At 33.4% G+C, this 21,396-nt stretch overlaps 1 protein-coding gene across 1 annotated transcript in view; it reads right to left on the reverse strand.

Moving 5' to 3' along the window:
• LOC129218073 (zygotic DNA replication licensing factor mcm3-like) overlaps positions 1 to 21,396 on the reverse strand; it is a gene marked incomplete at its 3' end in the record, with an annotated part of 42,752 nt that overhangs the window by 1,277 nt on the left and 20,079 nt on the right. The window contains 4 exon segments of the mRNA XM_054852267.1: positions 3,355 to 3,437; positions 6,502 to 6,722; positions 7,619 to 7,769; positions 14,907 to 15,033. Coding sequence (XP_054708242.1) covers positions 3,355 to 3,437; positions 6,502 to 6,722; positions 7,619 to 7,769; positions 14,907 to 15,033 — 582 coding nt within the window.

The following is a 21,396-nucleotide window of genomic DNA, read 5'->3' on the forward strand; positions in this document are numbered from 1 at the left end:
GATAAAAAGTTCAGATTAGCTCTAGTTTTCAAGATACAGAGCCAACTAGGATAGTGAATCGTCAGTAATGCTCTTTATTCCTGGCAGCTAGAAACACCCCCCATGGGACTGACTGTCTTCTTAACTTCGACTCGAGGCTGGGATAGAAAATCTCACTACATGAAACCCGAAATGGACTTCAAGAAATTTGAATTCTGGGAAGAGAAATGCTTAAAATCAGCTTCTAGTAGATCCACCCATGCTCATTCTGCTGGGGATAATGAAGAACTGCGCAAAAGCTGTGAACAAAGACTGTTTTCCAATACCTTATAGGGAAATTTCCAAGACATATTGAAGCTAAGGTTAAGGAGAGAATTTTTAACGGCCCATCAAATACGTGCAATTACGAAAATCACTGTTTTTGAAAAAATAAATAAATAAATGTGATTGAAGAAAAAACACTCAAAAAATATTTAAGGGTATATTACAAGTATTTCTAAGCATCAGGGAAGACAAGGACGAAAACAGTTGGTCAAACAACTCCTACAGAAGTTCTGTGATCATTGTTGTGACTCAGAAACTTCTTTTTAGTTTACTTTTTCCAGGATATTTTGTTTGAAAAATAAAGCTATGAGCAGTGAGCACGAGAAAAGGTTTCATCAAGATATCTTTACAATGGAACCCAGATATCAGAGTCATTAGGCTGAGTTAATGCTCCCCAAATGCTGCTGAACTATTACAAGATATGGTCCTTCTTTGACGTACAAAAAGCAATCGAAAATAAAGTGTTTCCAGCAATAAGCAACCACTGCTTTCCAAAAAAATAAACATTGTTTACTGAAACAGGACCTATTTAATAACATTTATTATACAGGTTTTTTTTTTCCTTTTTAGCATTACCTATAAATCAATGTATGGTTGCTGTGCATCTTTCTCCATAGGAGTTTTATGTATCTTGAAAACAAGAGCTAATAAAAATAATCCACTACCATATTATTTTACTTGACACAAAATTAGTAGGAATCTACTATTTAAAACCAGAATGCAGACAAAAAGTTCTTTTTTGTTGACTAGTGTAACCTGACGCTTGCACCAATTCGCCCAAGGTTTCAGCAAAAGAAGACAGACAGTAAATAATTTTTGGCTGTAAGCTCAGTTTTGACTATAAGAACATCCTTACTCAGATTTAGGTAAGCCTAGATCCACAAGAGGTAAAAATTATACAGGTTCAAGTAAAAATTATTGCAAACATTATAATTGCTAAACATATGTCTACATAATTTAAATCATCTGTATAATTTCAAAGGTGTTACAGAAACATAAACAATGAAAAGTGCAAACACTATTGTAGAAAAGGAATGATTTTGTGAAAATTTTGTTGCAAACTGAAATAAAATCCCTAAGATGAGCTTTTCAGATAAACTGCTACAAGTATCACAATGCCAAGTTCCAGAATATTTTTTCCAGTTTGAAAGACAAGATACTCCATGCTTAAACATATTTTGAAACATCAAACTAAACACAGTGGCAAAACAGTAAATGGGATCAAAACCTAATGTGCACACCTCGGTTTTCATAACTGAGGGTTTTGAGGTGCACAGACAAACATGGTTCGTACACAAAATTGAAAATTTTTTTCAAACAGTATTCAAGAACTTTTCAAGGATAAAATGAGCTTTTTCAAGAATGATTTAGGGCTATTTGAAAACATGAAACTTTTCTTCAATTAATAATAAGTGATGATTTTGAAGCTTAGCTAAATTATTGACAGCTAATTGTGTAAAAAAGCTAAAATTATTGAAAGCTAAAATTTCAAGCTTAATTAACTACTTAATTAATTAGCTACTTTATTGAAAGCTAAAATTTTAATTTCAGCAATCAACAAAACCTTTTGCACCACACTATTAAAAGCTTCAAAATCACTCTTTAATAGTGTGGGCTGTAAGGATCAGACTGTCTAACAGTGATCTAAAATAACAACACAAAAGTCAACTTTAAAAATTAAAAACTAATGTAGTACAACCAGTTATTGAAAAAAAATTCAGAAGTAAATTCAAAATACATTTCCAAATTTTTCTGTGACTGAAATCCGGAAATATCCGATTAGATTTTCCCTCAATGTATTCCTTTCATACAAGCCACGATTTTTTATGTGCATATAAGTTTGGTATCTAATACATTGTCTTTAGCCACATACGATTTAAGAGAGCTAATATTTAAACCTGCTGATTCTACAAATAACAGTGCTGACTGTTGAGGTAAATTAGTTAACTCATTTTTAATTAATAAAATAAATAGAGTTAAAATAAAAAATAAAATAAACAGATTAAAATAGCATATGATAAAATAGCTTTCAACTTTTGAAATAGTTGAAAATTTTGCCAAGTGCAAAAGAATTGAATCTCCAACACTGCATGCAATTTGTGGTGAAGGACGAGCTTGCCGATTGGAGAGTTCTCAAAACTAAGGTTTCTAACAAATGAGATATTAATTGTAAAAATTCAGTTAAGTGGAAGTCAGAAATACAGTAAACTCCCAATTATCGACGGAATTGGGTGGCACAAGTGCCGCGGATAAGCCGCAAAAAGTTTGAAACGAGGGGCAAATAAGATAAAAATTGTGCTTCCTTAAAAAGTTAACTGTATTGATGCATAATACTTTCTTCAAACAGTGAAAATGTTTTGTACTATTGCACAACAGAACTTATAACATTAATAAAGAACAAGTGTATGTGCAATGAAGAAAACACAATAAATAATATAAAAACAACCAAGTTTAAATTTACAAATTTTCCGATAAAAAAACAGCCATTGGTATTTGCTCTTAACTGCAAAAAAATATGTTCCTGATTACTAAGTGACTCGTGGAATATCTGCCCTGCGGATTATCGGGAGTTTACTGTAAGTCGATTTTATTAATGCACTAACATTGACACCGGTTAACCCCATCCCCCTCAAATTATGGTTTTTTTTTTTCCGTAGTATGTAAATTAAATCTAAGTTAACTCTATGAAAAGTTAAAAAAAAAAATTTTTTTTGCTACCACATGTTTTAAAGAATCTTATTGAATAAATCCCAAAATTCAAAGATTACAGACACAGTTTGATGTTTTTTAAGCACTTGAAGATGAAACTTTTTATTTAAAGCAATTTAATGTTTTTAAAAAGTGTATGAACTACGGCAATGTTCGGCTCAGGTGAGCAGCCGGTTGCAGTACCCCCAGTGTTTAGTTACGAAGCACGATTGGTGCTCATTTTATCAACTCGCAGAAGGGATCGAGTTGATCATGCCCAACCGGGAAGGCGGCATGGAAGCGTCACCAATAAGCCACATGGCTTCATCCTGAAACATAACTATAAAAAATATTTTTAATTACCACTTTCTGGACCTTCTTCATCAAAGTCATAAGGGTCATAGCCCTCTTCACCAGGTTTTGGCCTAGGTTTTCCCATTTGTTTTCTGAAAGTAGTAAAAATGTTTTATTCATTTATAAAAATATCACTAAACACTAGTAGAAGGTCAATTTTGAGAGGATAAGAGAAAGATTTATGATTCTTGACTTAAAATGTTCAAATTTTACATACTGAAACTGACTGAAACATAAGAGACTAAGAAAATTTCCACTAACATAATTGGCTGCTTGTTCATCTATTTTCTTGCCCTTTTACAGTTCAAAAATTGGAGAAATTGTCTATACTATTTAAACCTGCTTGATCAATACTGGTACTGTTAGATACAGGACATCAAGGAAAAGCCATTCCACCTGTCTCACCCCTCTAAATCTAAAGGGGCTGGACACCCAAGATGTCCTGAGAACATTCCTGTCATTCTAATGACATTCTGGCCATTAAAATCAATTGCCACAGCATTGAGACACTGAAAGTGGTAAACGGGGATAGGGATCAAGTGAGCAGGGGGGGGGGGGAGCCTCCTAGCGGAATATTCAGACTTTTATTTTATCAACATTTTACTCCCTTAAGAATATTAATACAAATGCTTAAACATTAAATAAAAATATACATGCTTTGTTAATTCAAAATTAAGAACTAAAATCATCATAAAAACAGTACAAAAGAGCAGAGTAATATTTCAGGGATCAAGGAACCTTTTTATAAATGCAAAGATAACAAGTTTCGAGATAAAATCTTTTCCTGTATTGCAAACATGTACTTTGAAGTTATTAATAACTCCCTTTAATGCAAACACTAAAATCTCACTAAAAGCTTGATGCATACGATTTTCACTCAAAAAGCTAGCATCTTTACACGAATAAAGAGGTCTTCAGTACTTTTGAGCTTTTGTTTTTTTATTGCTTCCGCCCATAAATATACACACGAGTGTGTCTATAAATAAACTGGGAAACACTTGTATACTATGTGTGTATTAAAGATCTAGGTTCATTTCTTTAAACTAAAGTGCAAAATTTAGGAAAACATAATAATCAGTTAGCCAGCTGTTTTAAAAAATAAATATTTGAGTCATAGGGTCAAATACCTACTCCCCCCCCCCCCCACACATTAATACATAAATGTGTCAGTGTGTGAAAGAAATAAAGTTCATTTAGATACATAGAAAAAAGAAATGCAAATGTAGTTAGGGGAGACCGGGCAAGATGACGAATGCCTTAATTTTTCCGTTTTAAACTAGGTAACTGCATCAACTGCATGCTACTGGCTCTCCTATCCGCTGTTCGTTCAGCAATAGTATAAAGACGCTGAAATCGCCATATTTCTGTTAGTTCTGAAGCTCTGATTGTTTACCGTTGCCACGGTATAACTTTTATGCATGTGTAAATAAGCTCTGCTACAGATACAGATAAGATATATCGTGTCTCTTGAGTATTTATGAGTAACTTACTTTAAATATTACATATTACCATGAATAAAAGTCAATTAATCACCTTTTTTTATGGCAATGGAGAAGAATCTGTTCAAACAGGCAGTCTGGGGCAAGATGACAGGCAGCAACGCGGGGCAAGATGACGAGCTTGCCTATTGCCCGTGTTTCGGAATTTAATAAATTAACTATGTTGTCCACTTTGTTAAATTCCTGTAAACGCTGTGTGTTTGTCCATGCGACCTTGCGCTTCTGCTCTGAGGCTAAAGGAGGCATTGAATCAAAGGGAGGTATCGTTCGAAATCGGGTGACGAAGAGTTATTTACAAACTAGTTGACCAAATGACTAGTTGAATGAATGAAACCAAGCCAAGAATCTCCGGCTCTGCTGATTATTGACAATCATAAATCTCACATAGCTTTGCAGGCTATCTTATATTGCAGTGAAAACACATTATCATGGGTTGGGTTGCCATTTCACACATCGCATCGTCTCTAGCTCTTGATGCGTCATTTTTCTGCCCGTTAAAAACCTAATATAGCCAAGCATGTGACAACTTTATGGTCATTCATCAAGGACAAACTATCGCAGAAAAAAAATATTGGTGAGCTTTTGAGCACCACTTACTTCAAAGCAGCTACAGTTGGAAATGCTGATAAAGGGTTTAAAGAATGAAGTATCGAGTCTCATAATTTTCTGGTTTTTAGCGGACTATCACGTTGTTGGCTCTGAAACTGAAAATAATAGTGCTAATCCTCAGACCTTGGGAGTAGAAAACCAACATATAAACCCTCCAGACGAAGCAGAAGTTATGGCAAATGCTGATTCCGATACACCAAAGAAGCATGTTAGAGTTTTTGATTTCAATGCATTGCCTAAAGCAACACAATGCGAGAAAACAAAAACTGAAGCTCAAACATTCTTACAAGCACACCCATCAAAGAAAAGTCAGAACAAGGAGCAAAGAGGAAGAAAAAAAAAAGAATTATTCAAAAAAACAGGGAAAATAAGCTTATGAAGCTAAAAAGGGAGTAAAAAAAAAACTCAGACCAAGTTCTTGTAGGCCGAAGTCTATTACTGTGGGACCGTATTCATGCCAAGCAATGCAGTTGCATCAAATTCAAAGAATAGTGTTCTAAGATGCCTTGCTTGGAAACTGGAATTTTGTGACCCTCCAACAGAAGAATGGATCCAGAGCTGTAAAAGCCAAGAGTGGTGGGATGAAGAATGTTCCAATCATGAAAATGGTATTTTTATTTCTGTCTATTGTTACCTGCACAACTTAACACTTGAACATTACGCAACAATGCATTACGCTTAATTTGATACTTAATAAGATGTAAAAACACAGTTATCATTTGTAAAACTAAGTAACATATTCAAAACATAAAATATATTCAACCTTTTTCAACGTTGTCATCCTGCCCCTAGGTCAAAGTCATCTGACAATTTGTTAAGGTTATGAAAAAATAAAAATATCCTTCTTTATTTTTATTTGAAAAATTAAATGGTAATATATTTAATACTACAAAGGACTACTCTAACAGCTCATGTAAAATTAATTTTACTATCCTTAAAAATAAATTAATAAACCACGAAAATTGTTAGCATAGTCATCTTGCCCCGGTCTCCCCTACATGAAGTAATTAGAATGTAAAACATTATAATTAATACAAAAAAAACTTACTTCTTTTTATGAGCTTCTTCAATTTCTTCTTCATCACTTGAACCGTCTTCACGCCTCCTCTTCTTTTCTTTCTCCATCACTTTTTTAAAGTAAGCAAACTGAACTAAATCAATAGCAGCTTGTGCATCTTTCAGATTAACTGTATTAGACATTCTGGCTTTAGCATGAGCAGTAGAAAGTCGAATCAACGTTTCTAGTGATCGAGCAGTCACAGGCTGAGTCTGCAATATTTTTTTTTGGATTTAGTATATTATTCACATAATGCAAGATGAACCAGCACAAACTCAATTCAATCACAAAAAGCACAGTGGAAAATAATTCCATAATTCAGAACTGCAATATTAATAAGTTATTTTTAACGTTTATTAATGAAACAATCAACGTTTCTGGAGAAAATCTGCAAGAAATGATAATTTTGATGTAAAGCAAAATAATTTTGGGTTCTGCATGGTTACTGGGACAACGGAACCAGGCTTGCCAACATCTTAGAACAATGCCAGATTAATTGATCTCTGAACCAGCTACTCTAACAAACTTGAGGTATCAATTTTCAAATACCAGTAAATATCTGTAACAGCTGACTGTATCAGTCTAATAATTTTAACAGCAGTTTTTCATATTCAGGGGCATTTATAAGATAATATCGTCTATGTTTATGTTAGCGCCAATTAAGAAAAGATAAGGTCTCTGTAAAGTACTTGCTTCTCTTAACACCTTATTCACAATTAATAGTTAAAAAAAAAATCTCTGATGTGTTATACAATGATTAGCAATATGTTTGATATTAGAAAAGTGACAAAATGAGAAAAAGTTTAAAATAAAACCCTGCAAAGATCAAAAGTCCAACAGAAAAGAAAATGAATGAACTTATAAAGAGATTAAAACTAAAGTTTGACTTCATTCAAGTACAAAATCAAAAGCATAGATTTAGGATAAAGGACAAAATGGAGTAGATTACACACATACAAAAAATTAAAAATAAAAGCTATTCTTACATCAATGTTATTCATTTAACAAATATAGTAACTTGAAGGCTTTTTATCAGTTTTAAAGAATAGAAAGAGAGAAAAAAAAAAAAAAAAAGGATGTATGAATAAATGGAAACAGAAATACTTACCCTTGCAATGTCTGTGTTTTGAGTATCAAATGCTCTTAACTTTGTGTATTCCTCAGAGAGACGTTCACAAGCTTCTGAAGTTAAGGTGGGTTTTACAGCTTTAGCCAGATGAATGTATTTTTTCATGAATTCTATACTCACAACTTTGTCCCTGCAATGAATTTATAACTTTTTAAGTGGATCTACACAGAATTTTTATCATACAGGGACAGGGTTCATACACTTTTGGTTAAAAAAAGTTCCCTGACTTTTCCAGGTTTTCCAGGTTGTTTTTTAGAAAATTCCAGGTTACTCGCTTCATTAAAAATTTAAGTTTAAATAGTAATATTTTCAAAATAATTAAAATTGTTTAAAGTAGCAATGCAGAAGAACTGAAACTTCTCCCCTTAGATTTAAAAAAAAAAAAACTTAGATTTTTTTCCTTTGTTTTCTCTGTCAAAGTTTTTTTTAAACATTTTGTTCAAAATTGTTTTAATTTGTTTACTATTTGTTGAAAACAGAGTACTTTCAACTTATTTTAGGGTTTTTTTGATGTCACGCGTAATATTATAGCGTTTTGCTGTAGTCCTGCAGCAACCTTTTAGCATCCGCTTTTGGTTTACAATACTTTTTATTTTCTTATAAGTAGGTTACACAAAACATATTGAGCAAAATGCAAAGCTAAATTTTAGTATAAATATGGTTAACTTGTTGCATCAATTGGCATACCATGTAATGCATAGTAACAAAAATCAACATCCGCCGATCATAGGCCAATGCCAATAATCTTTTTTTTTCCACATATTAAAGGACGCTTACATTAAAATTTCAAATTTTCTTTTCCAGAAAGTATTAGTTAATTTTCAAAAATTCACAACTTTTTGCACATTTTAATGTTATTTCCAATGTTACTCATTGATATAAACATCCAATTCTGTTTCTGGAAGTTTAAGTCTATTTCCATTGTGCAAACGATCAAATATGGCGACAAAGTGAAAAATTTAAAATAATATGTAGATTTTTGGATTTGCAGTATAAAAGTAGTAATAAATAATTAATAATCCTTAAAAGGATACAATAAAAGCAAAATAGTCGGTATTTAGCACATAAGAGTCTAAATCAATTAAAACAAAAAAATGTTATAAAGATTAAATTTTGCATTTTTCCAGAAAATAATTAAATTATCCGAAAAAAAAGGCACAATTTGTGTTGTTTTCAATAGTTTGCATTGCAATTAACATCCAATGCCGTTTTCGGGAACTTAGGCACTTAAAAAGTCTTGTGTACTTCCATCTTGGGAATGACCAAATATGGCGGCTATGCGCAAAAATAAGAAATAACGTTTTTAATTTGTCGCATGAAGACAATTAAAAAATAATTAATCTTCATGAAACTACAATTCATTGAAAAGTTTTTATCACATTTGCGTCCGAGGCAGTGAGGATAAGATTAAGTTTTAAGAACAAAATTTTTTATTTCTCAAGAAAATTATTTTAAATAACAATAGAAAAACAATTTGTAGACCATTTTTTGTTATTTTCATCAGTTTTCAATTAAAGAAAACATCCAATTCTGCTTTGTTTTTAGAAACTTAGGCATTTTAGGATCGTATCTACATCTATCTTGTGAATGACCAAAGATGGCGACTGCGTTTCACACGTAGCTGAAATGATTTTCCGATCAAAAAAAAAACTACTTTTCCCGATCGATCTTCCCATCTACAGGTTGTGCTTCCGAAGCAGTAAATTGTCTTCTCTCCTTTTGAGTTTGTACATAATTGCTGTTCACCTGATTTTTTTTCCCTTGGGAACTACTGAGAGCCAAAAATGGCGGCTGCTGAAGATTTTTTGGGTCGCCACTTTTTTCATTGCTTTAAAATTGTTACAATTTTTTTAAAATACATCGATAAAAATGAAGATTAGATCTCATAAAACCAAATTCCCTGGGAAAAAATTGGGAAAAGAAAAATTTTGGGGACACATTTGGAAAATTCCCTGACATTTTTGACTATGTCATTTTCCATGATAATTCCAAGTTTTCCCGGAGCGTACGAACCCTGAACCGAATAGAACGTAGTGGCAACCCATCTAAAACTTTAGGCAGTAGAAAGAAATGCGTTCCCCTCACTGACTCCATGCAAGAAAATCTTCGATCTTTTGGCGCATTTTTCGTTGTGAAAAAAAAAAACAAAAAAAAACGTTCACGCAGTTTTTAAGTGCAAACGTCGGTTTAGATAAAAATTTACAATTTTTTTCGTGAAATCACAATAAAAACGAAGACTAGATCTCATGGTAGTTAATTCCTTGGGAAAAAAAAATGGAAAAAAAATTTTTGGAGGACAAAATTTGAAAACTCCCTGACTTTTCCCTGACATTTTTGACAGTGTCATTTTCCCTGACAATTCCCGGTTTTCCCGGAATTCCCGGAGCGTACGAACCCTGAGGGAGTACACTAGCAGGGGCGGACTGGGTCCTGCAAGAGGATGCCAACCTTAGCCTCTAGAGGGCGCAAAAAAAAAAAAAGTGCAGGAAGAAAAAACAAAGGTGCGAAGAATAGTAAAAAAAATTAAAAATAAAATAAAAGAAAAGAAATATAATAAAAGAGAAGAAAAAAAAAGGAAGAAAACCCCCCGATGGTACACAGGTTTACGAGTTTTCAAGAAAAGAAAAAAAAAGGATGTTGCATTAAAAAATTTAAAAATAAGTTAATTAAATAAATAAAAAAAGGTGTTCAGCCTTGAGGGTGCATAGGCGAGGGGGGGGGGGGGGGGGGAGAGGGGCATCCGGCCAATCGACTCCTGTACACTGTGTTATTTGCTACTGCTGCAAAAAAATATTACAACTAATATTGATTTGAATAGTTGGGGAAAGGAGGTACATGTGAATTTTTTTTTCATTTCTTTATTTTTCAAAAAATATTACCAATTTTTCAGCGCAAAAATGTCCCCATGATTGAATTGATTACTTTTTTGTGTCATGGATTTTTTTGAGATTAAAAAAAAAAATTCTTTTGGTAACCAACTATTTAGTAACAAAAAAAAAAAAAAAAGAGAAAGAATATATATTTAACAATAATAATAATAAAATAAATTTTTAAAAATGATCATAGAAAAGTAATAGATATAAACATTAAACACATTTTTTAACACTTAAAATATCCTACAATAATAATAATATTACAGAGAGGATATGGGAACTGTTCAGATGTGCCCAATGATGTTGTGTTCAAAAGTACCCCATTATCTGCCTTAGAACTAACTCACAAGATATAAAGAATTCTTAGTTTAATACAACAATTTAAGCAATGCCATAAATTTACTTGAATGTTCATGAAATGGTTTGCAATACTTAAGTTTAGCATATATCAATTACTATAAAATATATTTTCACATGAAAAAGAATGTGATAAAATTATATCCAGCAACTGCTTAAATAAAGATGTCATCACAGAAACATAAAATGGCTCATTGCTCTAAAAGTTTGGCAAAGAGGTTAGATTGGCACTGCCATTACTTCAGAATTTTTCAACATTTTTTGCTTGAAGAAAACATGCCATGTTTGCATGTACCCCTCTTCCCTGTCTCTCTCTCTCTATATATATATATACGAGGATTAAATAACAAGACTATTGCTGTAAAACATATTATTTTAAACTTATACATATTTAGTTTTTATCAACTTCAACATACACCCCTCTTCTGTCCTTACAACGCTCCATGCGAATTTTCCATTGTTCGAAACAGTGCTGGAAGTCTTCTTCTGTGAGCCCCTGTATGGCTCGTGCCACTTTTTCTTTCACAGCTTCAACAGACTGAAATCTTGTTCCTTTTAATACAGATTTGACCTTGTGGATCAGATAAAAGTCACATGCTGCCAGGTCAGGCAAATAAGAAGGATGGTCTAAAACTGGAATGTTGTACTTTGCTAGAAACGTCTTGACAGACAATGTGGAATGTGCCGGCACATTGTCTTGGTGGAGAACCTACGACTTGTTCTTCCACCATTCAGGTCGTTTTTCCCTTATTCTTTCAGAGTTGAGCAAGCACCTCACAGAAGTAATGTTGATTAATAGTTTGACCTTCAGGAGCCCAGTAAAGGTACACAATCCCACAAGGGCGCCCATATAGGAGGGCGAGGGGGGGGGGGATCGAACCCCCCTTTAGAAATTAGAACTTCCTTGCTTTTCGTATTTTTTTCTTTGCAAAAATGTAAAACCATTTCTTTTCCAGCTGTTAATGAATAAGTTATTAAAAATGTCAAATTTTTATGACTATAATCTGTTCTGAAATCGGTTCCCATGGGGAAAATATCCTGCTAAACCATGGTTAAAATATTTGAGCCCCCCCCCCCTTCAGGGCCGGATTTAGGGGAGGTCAGGCAGGGCTACTGCCCCGGGACCTCCACAATAAAATTTTTACAAAATATCCTAACTTTCACGGGTCAGCAAATTTTACGTTTTTTCTCACAGACTTTTTTTTTTGTATTTCTACGAAGAATGCTTGCACAAAAATAATATTATTATCGATATATCTGAAAGCCCTGATTGCAAGTATCCATTTACTATCAATTTTTTATTTGATCGAGCATTTCAGTGGCAATATATATATTTTTAATTCATTTAATTTATAATTAGTACCTATGAGTTAAAGAGAAATAAAGTAAAAATAAATCTGAAAAATGGTTAACTTTGCAGGTCATCCTTACAACTTCTCACTTCTTGAGCTCAAAAATTTAAAAATTATTTGACGAAATGACTTGAATGGACATTTTTTAAAGAAAATATCTATGGAACACATTGATTTTCTCCCGCTTCCCCCCCTTTTTTGACATTTAAAAATAATAACAAAGAATTCTGATTTAATCATTAAAAATCTGTTATAATTTTCTATTAGCAATAGACTGCATGGAGGCTTTTTTTTTCCACCAAAGAAAGGATTTAGCCCTTTAAGTTGGTGAAATCCCTATAATATGGTTGAAATTTGGGACGCTGTACTAAGTTCGGGTACTAAGGCATTAGAAAGAATATTGAACAAATAAATTGTGTAACTGTATTCAGAAGAGTACAGGTACATTTTTTAAAATTAATGATGACTATTTTGATGACAAAAAATGTGTCACCATACAGGGACACCATAACAGGACAGAAAATAATGTCAAAAGTACATAACTTTTAAAATGAAATGTATGTTTAGATATAAATAAGAAACAGTAATTTTGTCTATAAATTATAATAACATTAATATAAAAAAATAAATAGCAGTAACTTCAGGATGTATTTATTATTAAAGTGTTGATCGAAAATATCAGATATCAAAATTTTCGGATATATATCAAAGTATCGGATATTTTCAAAAATATGATGATCTTTTCGAACCCTGATTAGGGGTCTTCACTCCTTCGTTGCCTCGGGGCCTCCACACTTCCAAATCCAGCGCTGCCACCCTTACAATTTTGCATATGGGCGTCCATACAATCACATGAATATCAAAAAAAAAGGTCATCATCGCTTTGAATTTCAATTTGCTCATTTGAGCTTTTTTAGCTTTCGCTGAGGTTGGATCCTTCCAATGCACGGATTGACGTTTTGTTTCAGAATCATAAATGGAAAACAGGAAAACCAATATTTGTCACATGTTATGACTCTTTCCAAGAAGTTCGGATCAGTTGTGATGGCATCCAATGTGTTAGTACACACATTTTTACGAGCTTCTCTTGGTTCGATTGTTAAAATTTTAGGCACCACTTTTTTAATGTTCAAATTGTTATGTAAAATTTTCCTTAATCATTTTTTTATCAATTCTAACAGTTCAGCAATTGCAAATTGTTAACCGACGGTCAGATCAAACCAAATTATCGACTTTTTCATCCTTTCTGGACGTCAAAGGGCGAACCAGACGGTCATCATCTCGGCCATCTCGGAACCGCTTAAACCATTCAAAAACTCGCGCACGTGATAGACACTCATTGCCATAAACTTCTTTTAATAAACCATAAGTTTCAGTAACATTTTTATCAAGTTTCATGTGAAATTTCACAACAATTCCTTGCTCTACTATTACACTTATCATTTTTCCAGCAAAACGAAGCAAACACCTCTTACATAAACAATGGTTATGGCCAGACTGATTTCTCTATAAACATGGGAGGTATTGCAATCGAAAGAGAAGACTTTAGGCTTTACAGCTGTTGGTTGTTTCGATTTGGCGCATGCATGGTTCCTCTGTAGCAGCACTAGTCTCGTTATTTAATAGCCACACCTCATATATACAATTAAGAACATTTAATGCCACATTTTACCCAACAAAGAAAATTCCTTTTTTTTAGACATCGAAGACGCCTAACAAAACCCACAATTGCCAAAATAGGCTTTTATAAAATTATTACAATGAGAACAATGTATAACAAATTCCTTGTTACACAATAATTTCTTTCATTGTGGCTGAATATTTATTCTGATGTATCTGTTTTTAATGTCAATTTACCTATTAACGTTTTTCAAAGAAATACAACAGCAAATCTCATAAACATATAAGCATTTTCAGGAAACTTGTAAAAATTGAAGATGCGTCTCTGACTGTCGCTAATGATCTAAATGTTTTGTGCCATTTAGAAACTATATTGTACCAAGAATAGTACACATTTTTGGAATTAAACAGTTAGAAAAGAATAAATAAATAAACAAAAAAAAAAAAAAAGCACAAACTCCAGTTGAGAATGCAACATTTTTGTGGACATTTACATGAGAAGGATGTGTTTTGTGATAACAATTTTTGCTAAAGCAGTCTCAAAAGTGAAATTTCACGACTTTTCCAGAGATTTTTGGGATTTTTTTTTGTAAACTTTCAAAATCAATGAAGCTTGCACACTGTATAGGATAATGGGCTTAAAGCAATACAATAGTTACAAAAGTTATAATTTCTGAATTGAATCTATTCTTTAATACCTAAATGGCCTTTCAACAACAAAAAGAGAGGGGTTTTTAAAGTTTTTTAATACAACATTCTAAATTCCAAAAAAAAAAAAAAATCTTGTTAAGATTCTATCCTATTCTAGGCCACAAGACCAGCTCAATTAAAGATTTCTCAGGAATTGATGTCACACAAATTCTAGAATATATACTTCCAAGGGAACACTAAAAAATTTATAAACCCCGAATTTGGCTAGTGAACAAAATACTGTGATTAAAAGATGCTTTTTATCATATCAGACTCAAAAAATAAATAAATAAATAAATAAATAAATAAACAAAAGAACAAGACTTTTAATAACTTATAAACTAATAACAAGACATTTCGAAAATAAATATTTACATTTTAGCTCGCGATCCATGCAACAAAGCATCAAACTTTTCATAAATAGGAGTATCTTCCTGTTGTCCTTCTTCAGCATCAGGATCTTTTGTTGCCAAGAAATCCGCAGATGAGTGAATAGGCAGAGCTAAAAATGATACACATGTATATACTTAAGTTCCTTTCAAGATAAATGTACAGAAATATAAATAGAACAAAATTCCCTGCCATACAAATCTGACAAATTTTGCAAGAATGAAAACTCAAAATATAGAAAAGATGTACATCTTGTCGGCTCAGAGCAACAGTAGGATATCTTAGTGGGTTTGGGGTCAAAATGTCGCCGGCCCAAAATATTGCCAGTCAAAATGTCACCAGGCAAAGATGTAGCCGAGCTAAAATGTCGCTGGTCCAAAATGGCACTGGTTCAAAATGTCGCCAGTCCAAGAGGTCGCTGGTTAAAAATTCGCTCATTCAGTTGGTAAGAAAAATGTAAATAAATAAAATGCTGTTTATCAAATTTGCGAATTAATGGTAACTGCCTTTAATGAATTTCTCCGTTGAAAATGGGGTGTACTAAACGAGTTCCTTAATTCTAAAAAATTTCTCCTGCTTTGATTCGTAACTATTAGCTGTTTTTCAGCTAACAAATAGAATACAAGCAAATGCACTTATCCTTCTTTATGTTATCTTATTTCTTGTGACTCGCTATCTACCAACTGTAAAGCGTTCTGATGGTGTTCAGTTCTGACGTTCGCTGAATTGTTTTAAACATTTCTGCAAGAATAGTGTGTGTGCGTGTGTGTATGTGAACAATTTTTTGCAGCCATTCTACTTCAAAACCCTTAGTAAGAATTCAAACGATGCCGCAAGTACTTGTATATGATTTAGGGTTGAGTGTCTTTTTGCATCAATTCGTTCAAGATGATGGAGCAACTGAACGTTTTCATCAGTATGCGTGACTAACATTTCTCAAGAAATGATGAACAGAATTAAATAAAATACAAATACAAATACAAATGTGACGACCAGCAACAGGCACTGGGCCCAGCTAGGCTGGTCCTAGTCAATTAATTAGTCCCCAATGAAGATCAATGGCCCTCTTAAAGCTATCCACTCCCTTGCTCATTACCGCCTCTTCCGGTAAGCTATTCCAAGTGCCCACGACCCTGCTAAAGTAGTAGTTTTTCCTGATTTCCAAGTTAGCCTGAGATTTAAATAGCTTAAAACAATGACCCCTCGTCCTGCTTTCCCCGCAAAAATTTAATCCATTTACATCTTTCATTTTGATAAATTTAAATAGCTGAATCATGTCCCCTCTGACTCTCCTTTGCTCCAGGCTATACATGTTAAGCCTATTAAGTCTGGTATCATAATCTAAATCTGAGAGTCCCCTTACTAATTTAGTTACCCTTCTTTGAACCCTTTCCAATACAAAAATATCTTTCTTCAGATAAGGCGACCAAAACTGAACAGCATACTCCAAATGAGGTCTTACTAAACTCCTATATAAAGGCAGAAGAACTTTCTTAGATTTGTTTGAAATAGATCTATTGATGAACCCAAGCATTTTGTTGGCTTTGTTACTAGCAATACTGCACTGTTGACTAAACTTGAAGTCCTGATTTATAAAGACACCCAGATCCATAACATTTTCTGCCTGATTTATGACTGAACCCTGTAAACGATATCTCATACGCTTATTTCCATGACCTAAGTGTAGCACTTGACATTTCCCTACATTAACTGCCATACCCCATTTATCTGCCCACTTAGTAATATGATCTAAATCCTCTTGCAGCTGTTTTACTTGTTCTTCATTTTCGACAATCCCCATAACTTTTACATCGTCAGCAAAACAATTCATGCTTCCAGAAATATTTTCATTGATGTCATTCATAAATATAATAAACAAAAGAGGCCCTAAAACTGATCCCTGAGGAACCCCACTTAAAACATCACTCCAATTAGAATGATTTCCTCTCACAACTACTCTTTGCTTCCTACCAGTAAGCCAATTTCTAACCCAAAGTAAAGTTTTTCCTCCTATTCCAATGTCAGCTAACTTGCTGAGAAGAGCAACATGCGGTACCTTGTCAAAAGCTTTTTGAAAATCAATATAAACAACATCCACACATTTTTTGTTATCTAAAGCTGAGGTAACCTTGTCGTAGAAATGCAATAAATTAGTAGTACAGGATTTACCTTTCCTGAAACCATACTGCAAACTAGTCAACAGACTATTAGTCTCTAAGAACATCATGATCTTAATTTTGATCAAAGTTTCGAAAATCTTACAAATCACCGAAGTCAAACTTACAGGTCTATAATTCCCAGCAATACCTTTAGACCCCTTCTTGAAGAGTGGCGTTATGTTAGCCAGCTTCCAGTCCTCTGGCACCGTCCCCGAGTTATAAGAAGCATTGAAAATACTCAAAATAACATCCACTAATTCCTCTGCACATAATGTTAGGAAGCAACAGGGGGAAAAATTTTGGGGCCAATAACACCAGAAGAGGGTGGAGCAATCTAATGTTTTTTTCTTTCTTTTTCATTATTTGTGACTGATATATCTCAAGAAGTAGTACAAGGATTCAGACAAAATTTAGTCTACATATATCTCTAAAAGGGCGAGTTCCTTATTTATTTTTGGCTTCAATCATCCCAAAAGGATGGCACACCAAATACTTTTCAATAATTCAAACAAAAATTTGGTAAACAAGAGAAACAGGCCTCATTTCCGTTCTAAGTTGAGTTTCGTCATCAGTTACGTGAGTCAGCGTATACTTAAATAAACAATGAAAAATAAATATATTTAAATATATCACTCAAGACAGAGAGAGAGGTTGAGCAAGATATCAAAAAAGTCTAAATTAGTCATGTATTCCTCTCATTTTTGTAGCACTTTCACTAACGCGGGTGTTCAATAAAAACTGAATTAGCATTCTTCAACAATTTTCGTTGTAAAAATTGACTAATTAAACGATTTTTTCAGAGAAAAACTTATTTGTTAGTTATTATTATTAATATTATTTTCTTTTTAAACCACCAAGCTATATAGAACAGGAACTATTACTTTTTAAAGCCCATTTTAAAAATAAGTCTAGGTCAAAATTCCTCTGAATATATATATATATATATATATAATCTTATTGATATCAGTTATTTCCTCCTACATTATGAATTTTTTTTTATATTAAATATTGGAAAATGAGGTTCAGCTGACAAGGGCTACTTTGCGAGCATGAAAGTATCCTCTTGAAAACCGTCAATAAAATAGCTGGCCTGAAACTGTCCCTTGATGTTCTATCGAATATTTAAATTTCATGAATGTTGAGGATTGAAAACATTTGTCATCGTGTATAATCATTTTTCCAAAATCTCTATGAAAGACACCTGTTTTAGCAGTTACAGATTTCAAAAGACTGGACAGTGAACATTTTGACGTAATTTCAGAGTTTCACATATAAGAGATGGGAGTTCATACGGCAATAATCTGTCATGTCTGTTAAACATTCGTTTTACTGTCCCAAACTCCCGGTCGCAAAGGACAAACAGATAAAGGCCAAGAGCAATCTTATTGAGCTTCTTTAATTTTATTTCCAGAAAAAGTCTCAGAACAGTTTTGATCTTACTTTGACCAGCATTTATATGTCACTGAAAGCATCAAGTTACAGTTCCTAGAGTGATGTTAATAAATCCATGAGAAAATTAAATTTCATTCCGATACTTTTCTACCTTACCTCCACTCAGGGCCGTGATTTTGACGGCATTTTGTACTGGCGACATTTTGGACCGGCAACATTTTGGGCTGACAATATTTTAGATCGGCGACATTTTGGGCATATACCATCTTAGTGCTATTCCTGGGATTAGATGCATGGGTGCAAGTTTGGTGATGTGTTCAAGACGGAAAATATTTTCAGCCCTCCCCCCCCCCCGCCCGCATGCGAGCTTAAGGAAAAATTTGTATATATAAATGTTGCAGATTTTTAACAATGCCAGTTTTGGAATCTGTTTGATTTAAATTTTAAGCCTTAAAATTGTAATATTTAAGTGTTTTGACATCATAATTCCAAAAAATCTAAAATCCGGCAATAAGGGGGGGGGGGGAGTTTGGTGGTTCTCCCCCAGAAATTTTTTCACATTGAAGTCCAAAAAACACTGTGGTAGGTCATTTTGGTAAAGTTCAGGGAAAGGAGGGGTTCAGGGACTCTTACATCAATTATTTCAAACTGATAGTCCCAAAATCACAATATTGGGCAACCTTCAAAAAATATTAAAGAAAGAGGAGGGGAGGGGACGCTATGGGCTTTCCTGAAATCGAAGATTTAAAAACGAAATTGTAATTTAAATTTCATGACGTTTATACGCTTTCTGAATGCACTATTGAAGGGATGGAGTTCAGGAATCCTCCTTCGGCAATATTTCGAAATCGAAGTTTCAAAAACGCAATTTTAGACGATGTTGGATAATGTAAGGGGTAAAAGCGTTTGCAGCACCCCACCATTAGTTTTTTGCCGATCCTAAACATTTTTGTTGTAGCAATAAAATCGCTTAGGACATAAGATTTTCACTTTTGCAACATAAATCAGTCCTGATTTGAAAGTCTACCCAAGGTAGCGCCAACAAACTAGAAAAGAAGGAAAGGTGGGGGAAGGGTAAGGCCGACTAATGATAATGAACTGTCACCATTCCCCCACAACAGTCTTCATTTGAAAAAGAATTCTTTTATAAGACAGCAGGTGGTGAAATTAGCAATAAAAAATCGCTTCAGTGAAGTAGATATATTTTTAAAGCAAGGTACCCTTTCCAATATTCATTAATTAAAAAAAGAAATAGGGGAACTGAAACTAACTCCAGGCAAGGTTCCCGAATCACATCCCTCTTAAGGCACTCAAATATAGCCTAAAGTGGCGCTTTAAATATTTCAGCATCAAAGAATTTTCGGAAGAGAACTCTAGAACCCCTTCTTCTGAGTTCACCACAAATGTCCTAAATTTCAATTTTTAAGGCTTTAGTTTCTAAATTGTTTTGTAGGAATAGTACCCCTCTTACCTATAAACATGACTTATGACCGCCTAAAAATTTTAATACTTTAATTTTGGAAACTTTTTGAAAAAATCTTCCTACACCCTTCCCCCTTAAGTCATCCAAAGATAGCCCAAAACAAAGCTCTTAAAATTTCAGAAACTAAAATATTTCGGGCTGGGAGTGCGGAATACCTCCCCCCTCTCATTGTGTTTACTAAACGCAGTGTAAGTTTTTGTTTAAGATTTATTTTTCCATTGAGAGAGCAACTCCCTTCCACACATCGCGAAAGACAACCCAAAGTTTTAAGACTTCAATTTCGAAAATGTTTCCAGAAAGACCCCTGAATTCCCTAACTCTTAACTCACTCAAAAATAGCCAAAATAGCATTTCAATACTTCGGGGAGAGAGACCCCCCCCCCCCCCCGAACTCTTTCCTCTAAGTTCACTAAATTTTACTTGAATTTACGGTTTCCCCTTTTCATCACCGAAGAATTAAGAATTTAAATTCTAAAACATATTGAGAGAAAGCCATTGAATTCCCTCTTAAGTCTTCCAAAGATTACCTAAAGCTGAGTTCTGAATACTTCAGCTTTCAATATTTTTTGGGAAAGGAGAACGCCGAACCCCAAGATTTAAACCATGGTTTAAACCAATTGGTTTTTTTAAAAAAACCATGCAATTTTTAAAAAAAAAAAACTATTTTACAGGTTTACATTGATTTCCCCACACATATTGAAAAATGTAAAATTCCATTTATGCTAAGTTGCAGAGATAAATACTAAAATTGCAAAGCTGCTTCTTCAAAAGTTATTACAAGCTTTAATCGAAAAAAAATATTAATATGTTTTTTATTTCATATATGTGCCATAAAGCAGACTTCAGTCAACTTCCATCATTATGCTTAATTTGCATGATTAGTTAAGATTTACTAAGGATTGAATCTTTTATTGTAGATACAATCCATTATATTGCTCAATCCTGTTGCAGGGGTGTGACATTTTTGCCCATTTATTTGCACTTTCCTGGAACTTTAACTTTGACTTGTAAGGTAATTAACAGTTTAACTTAATTGTTTGCACCTAAAAATTAAGATTTGTTCTGCAGGTGAACACAAATATTTTTTGAATCAAATTTAAAAAAAAAAGTTTATACTTCATATTATGATACATAATAGTTCCTTATATTATAATGTAGGAAGATTAAAAGATAAATTTTTAAATTCCCAGAACAAAATGCAAATGTACCGTAATTTCGGGTAGATAAGCCGCGGCTTATACGTGTTTTGAAAATGAAATTTAACATCTGCGGCGTATCTGCCAGGGTGGCGTATCTGAAGAAATCCCCCCCCCCTACCATTCTTTCTTAGTGCTTTTCATATTTGCCCAATCGAGTGGCAATGTTAAAATTCATTAAAAAACGCTAGTAGAACTCTCAAGTTGCACCATGAAACAGGTTTTTCATTAAATTTAATTTCTCA

The sequence above is a fragment of the Uloborus diversus genome, chromosome 1, assembly GCF_026930045.1.
Source record: "Uloborus diversus isolate 005 chromosome 1, Udiv.v.3.1, whole genome shotgun sequence".
Classification (NCBI taxonomy): Eukaryota; Metazoa; Arthropoda; class Arachnida; order Araneae; family Uloboridae; genus Uloborus; species Uloborus diversus.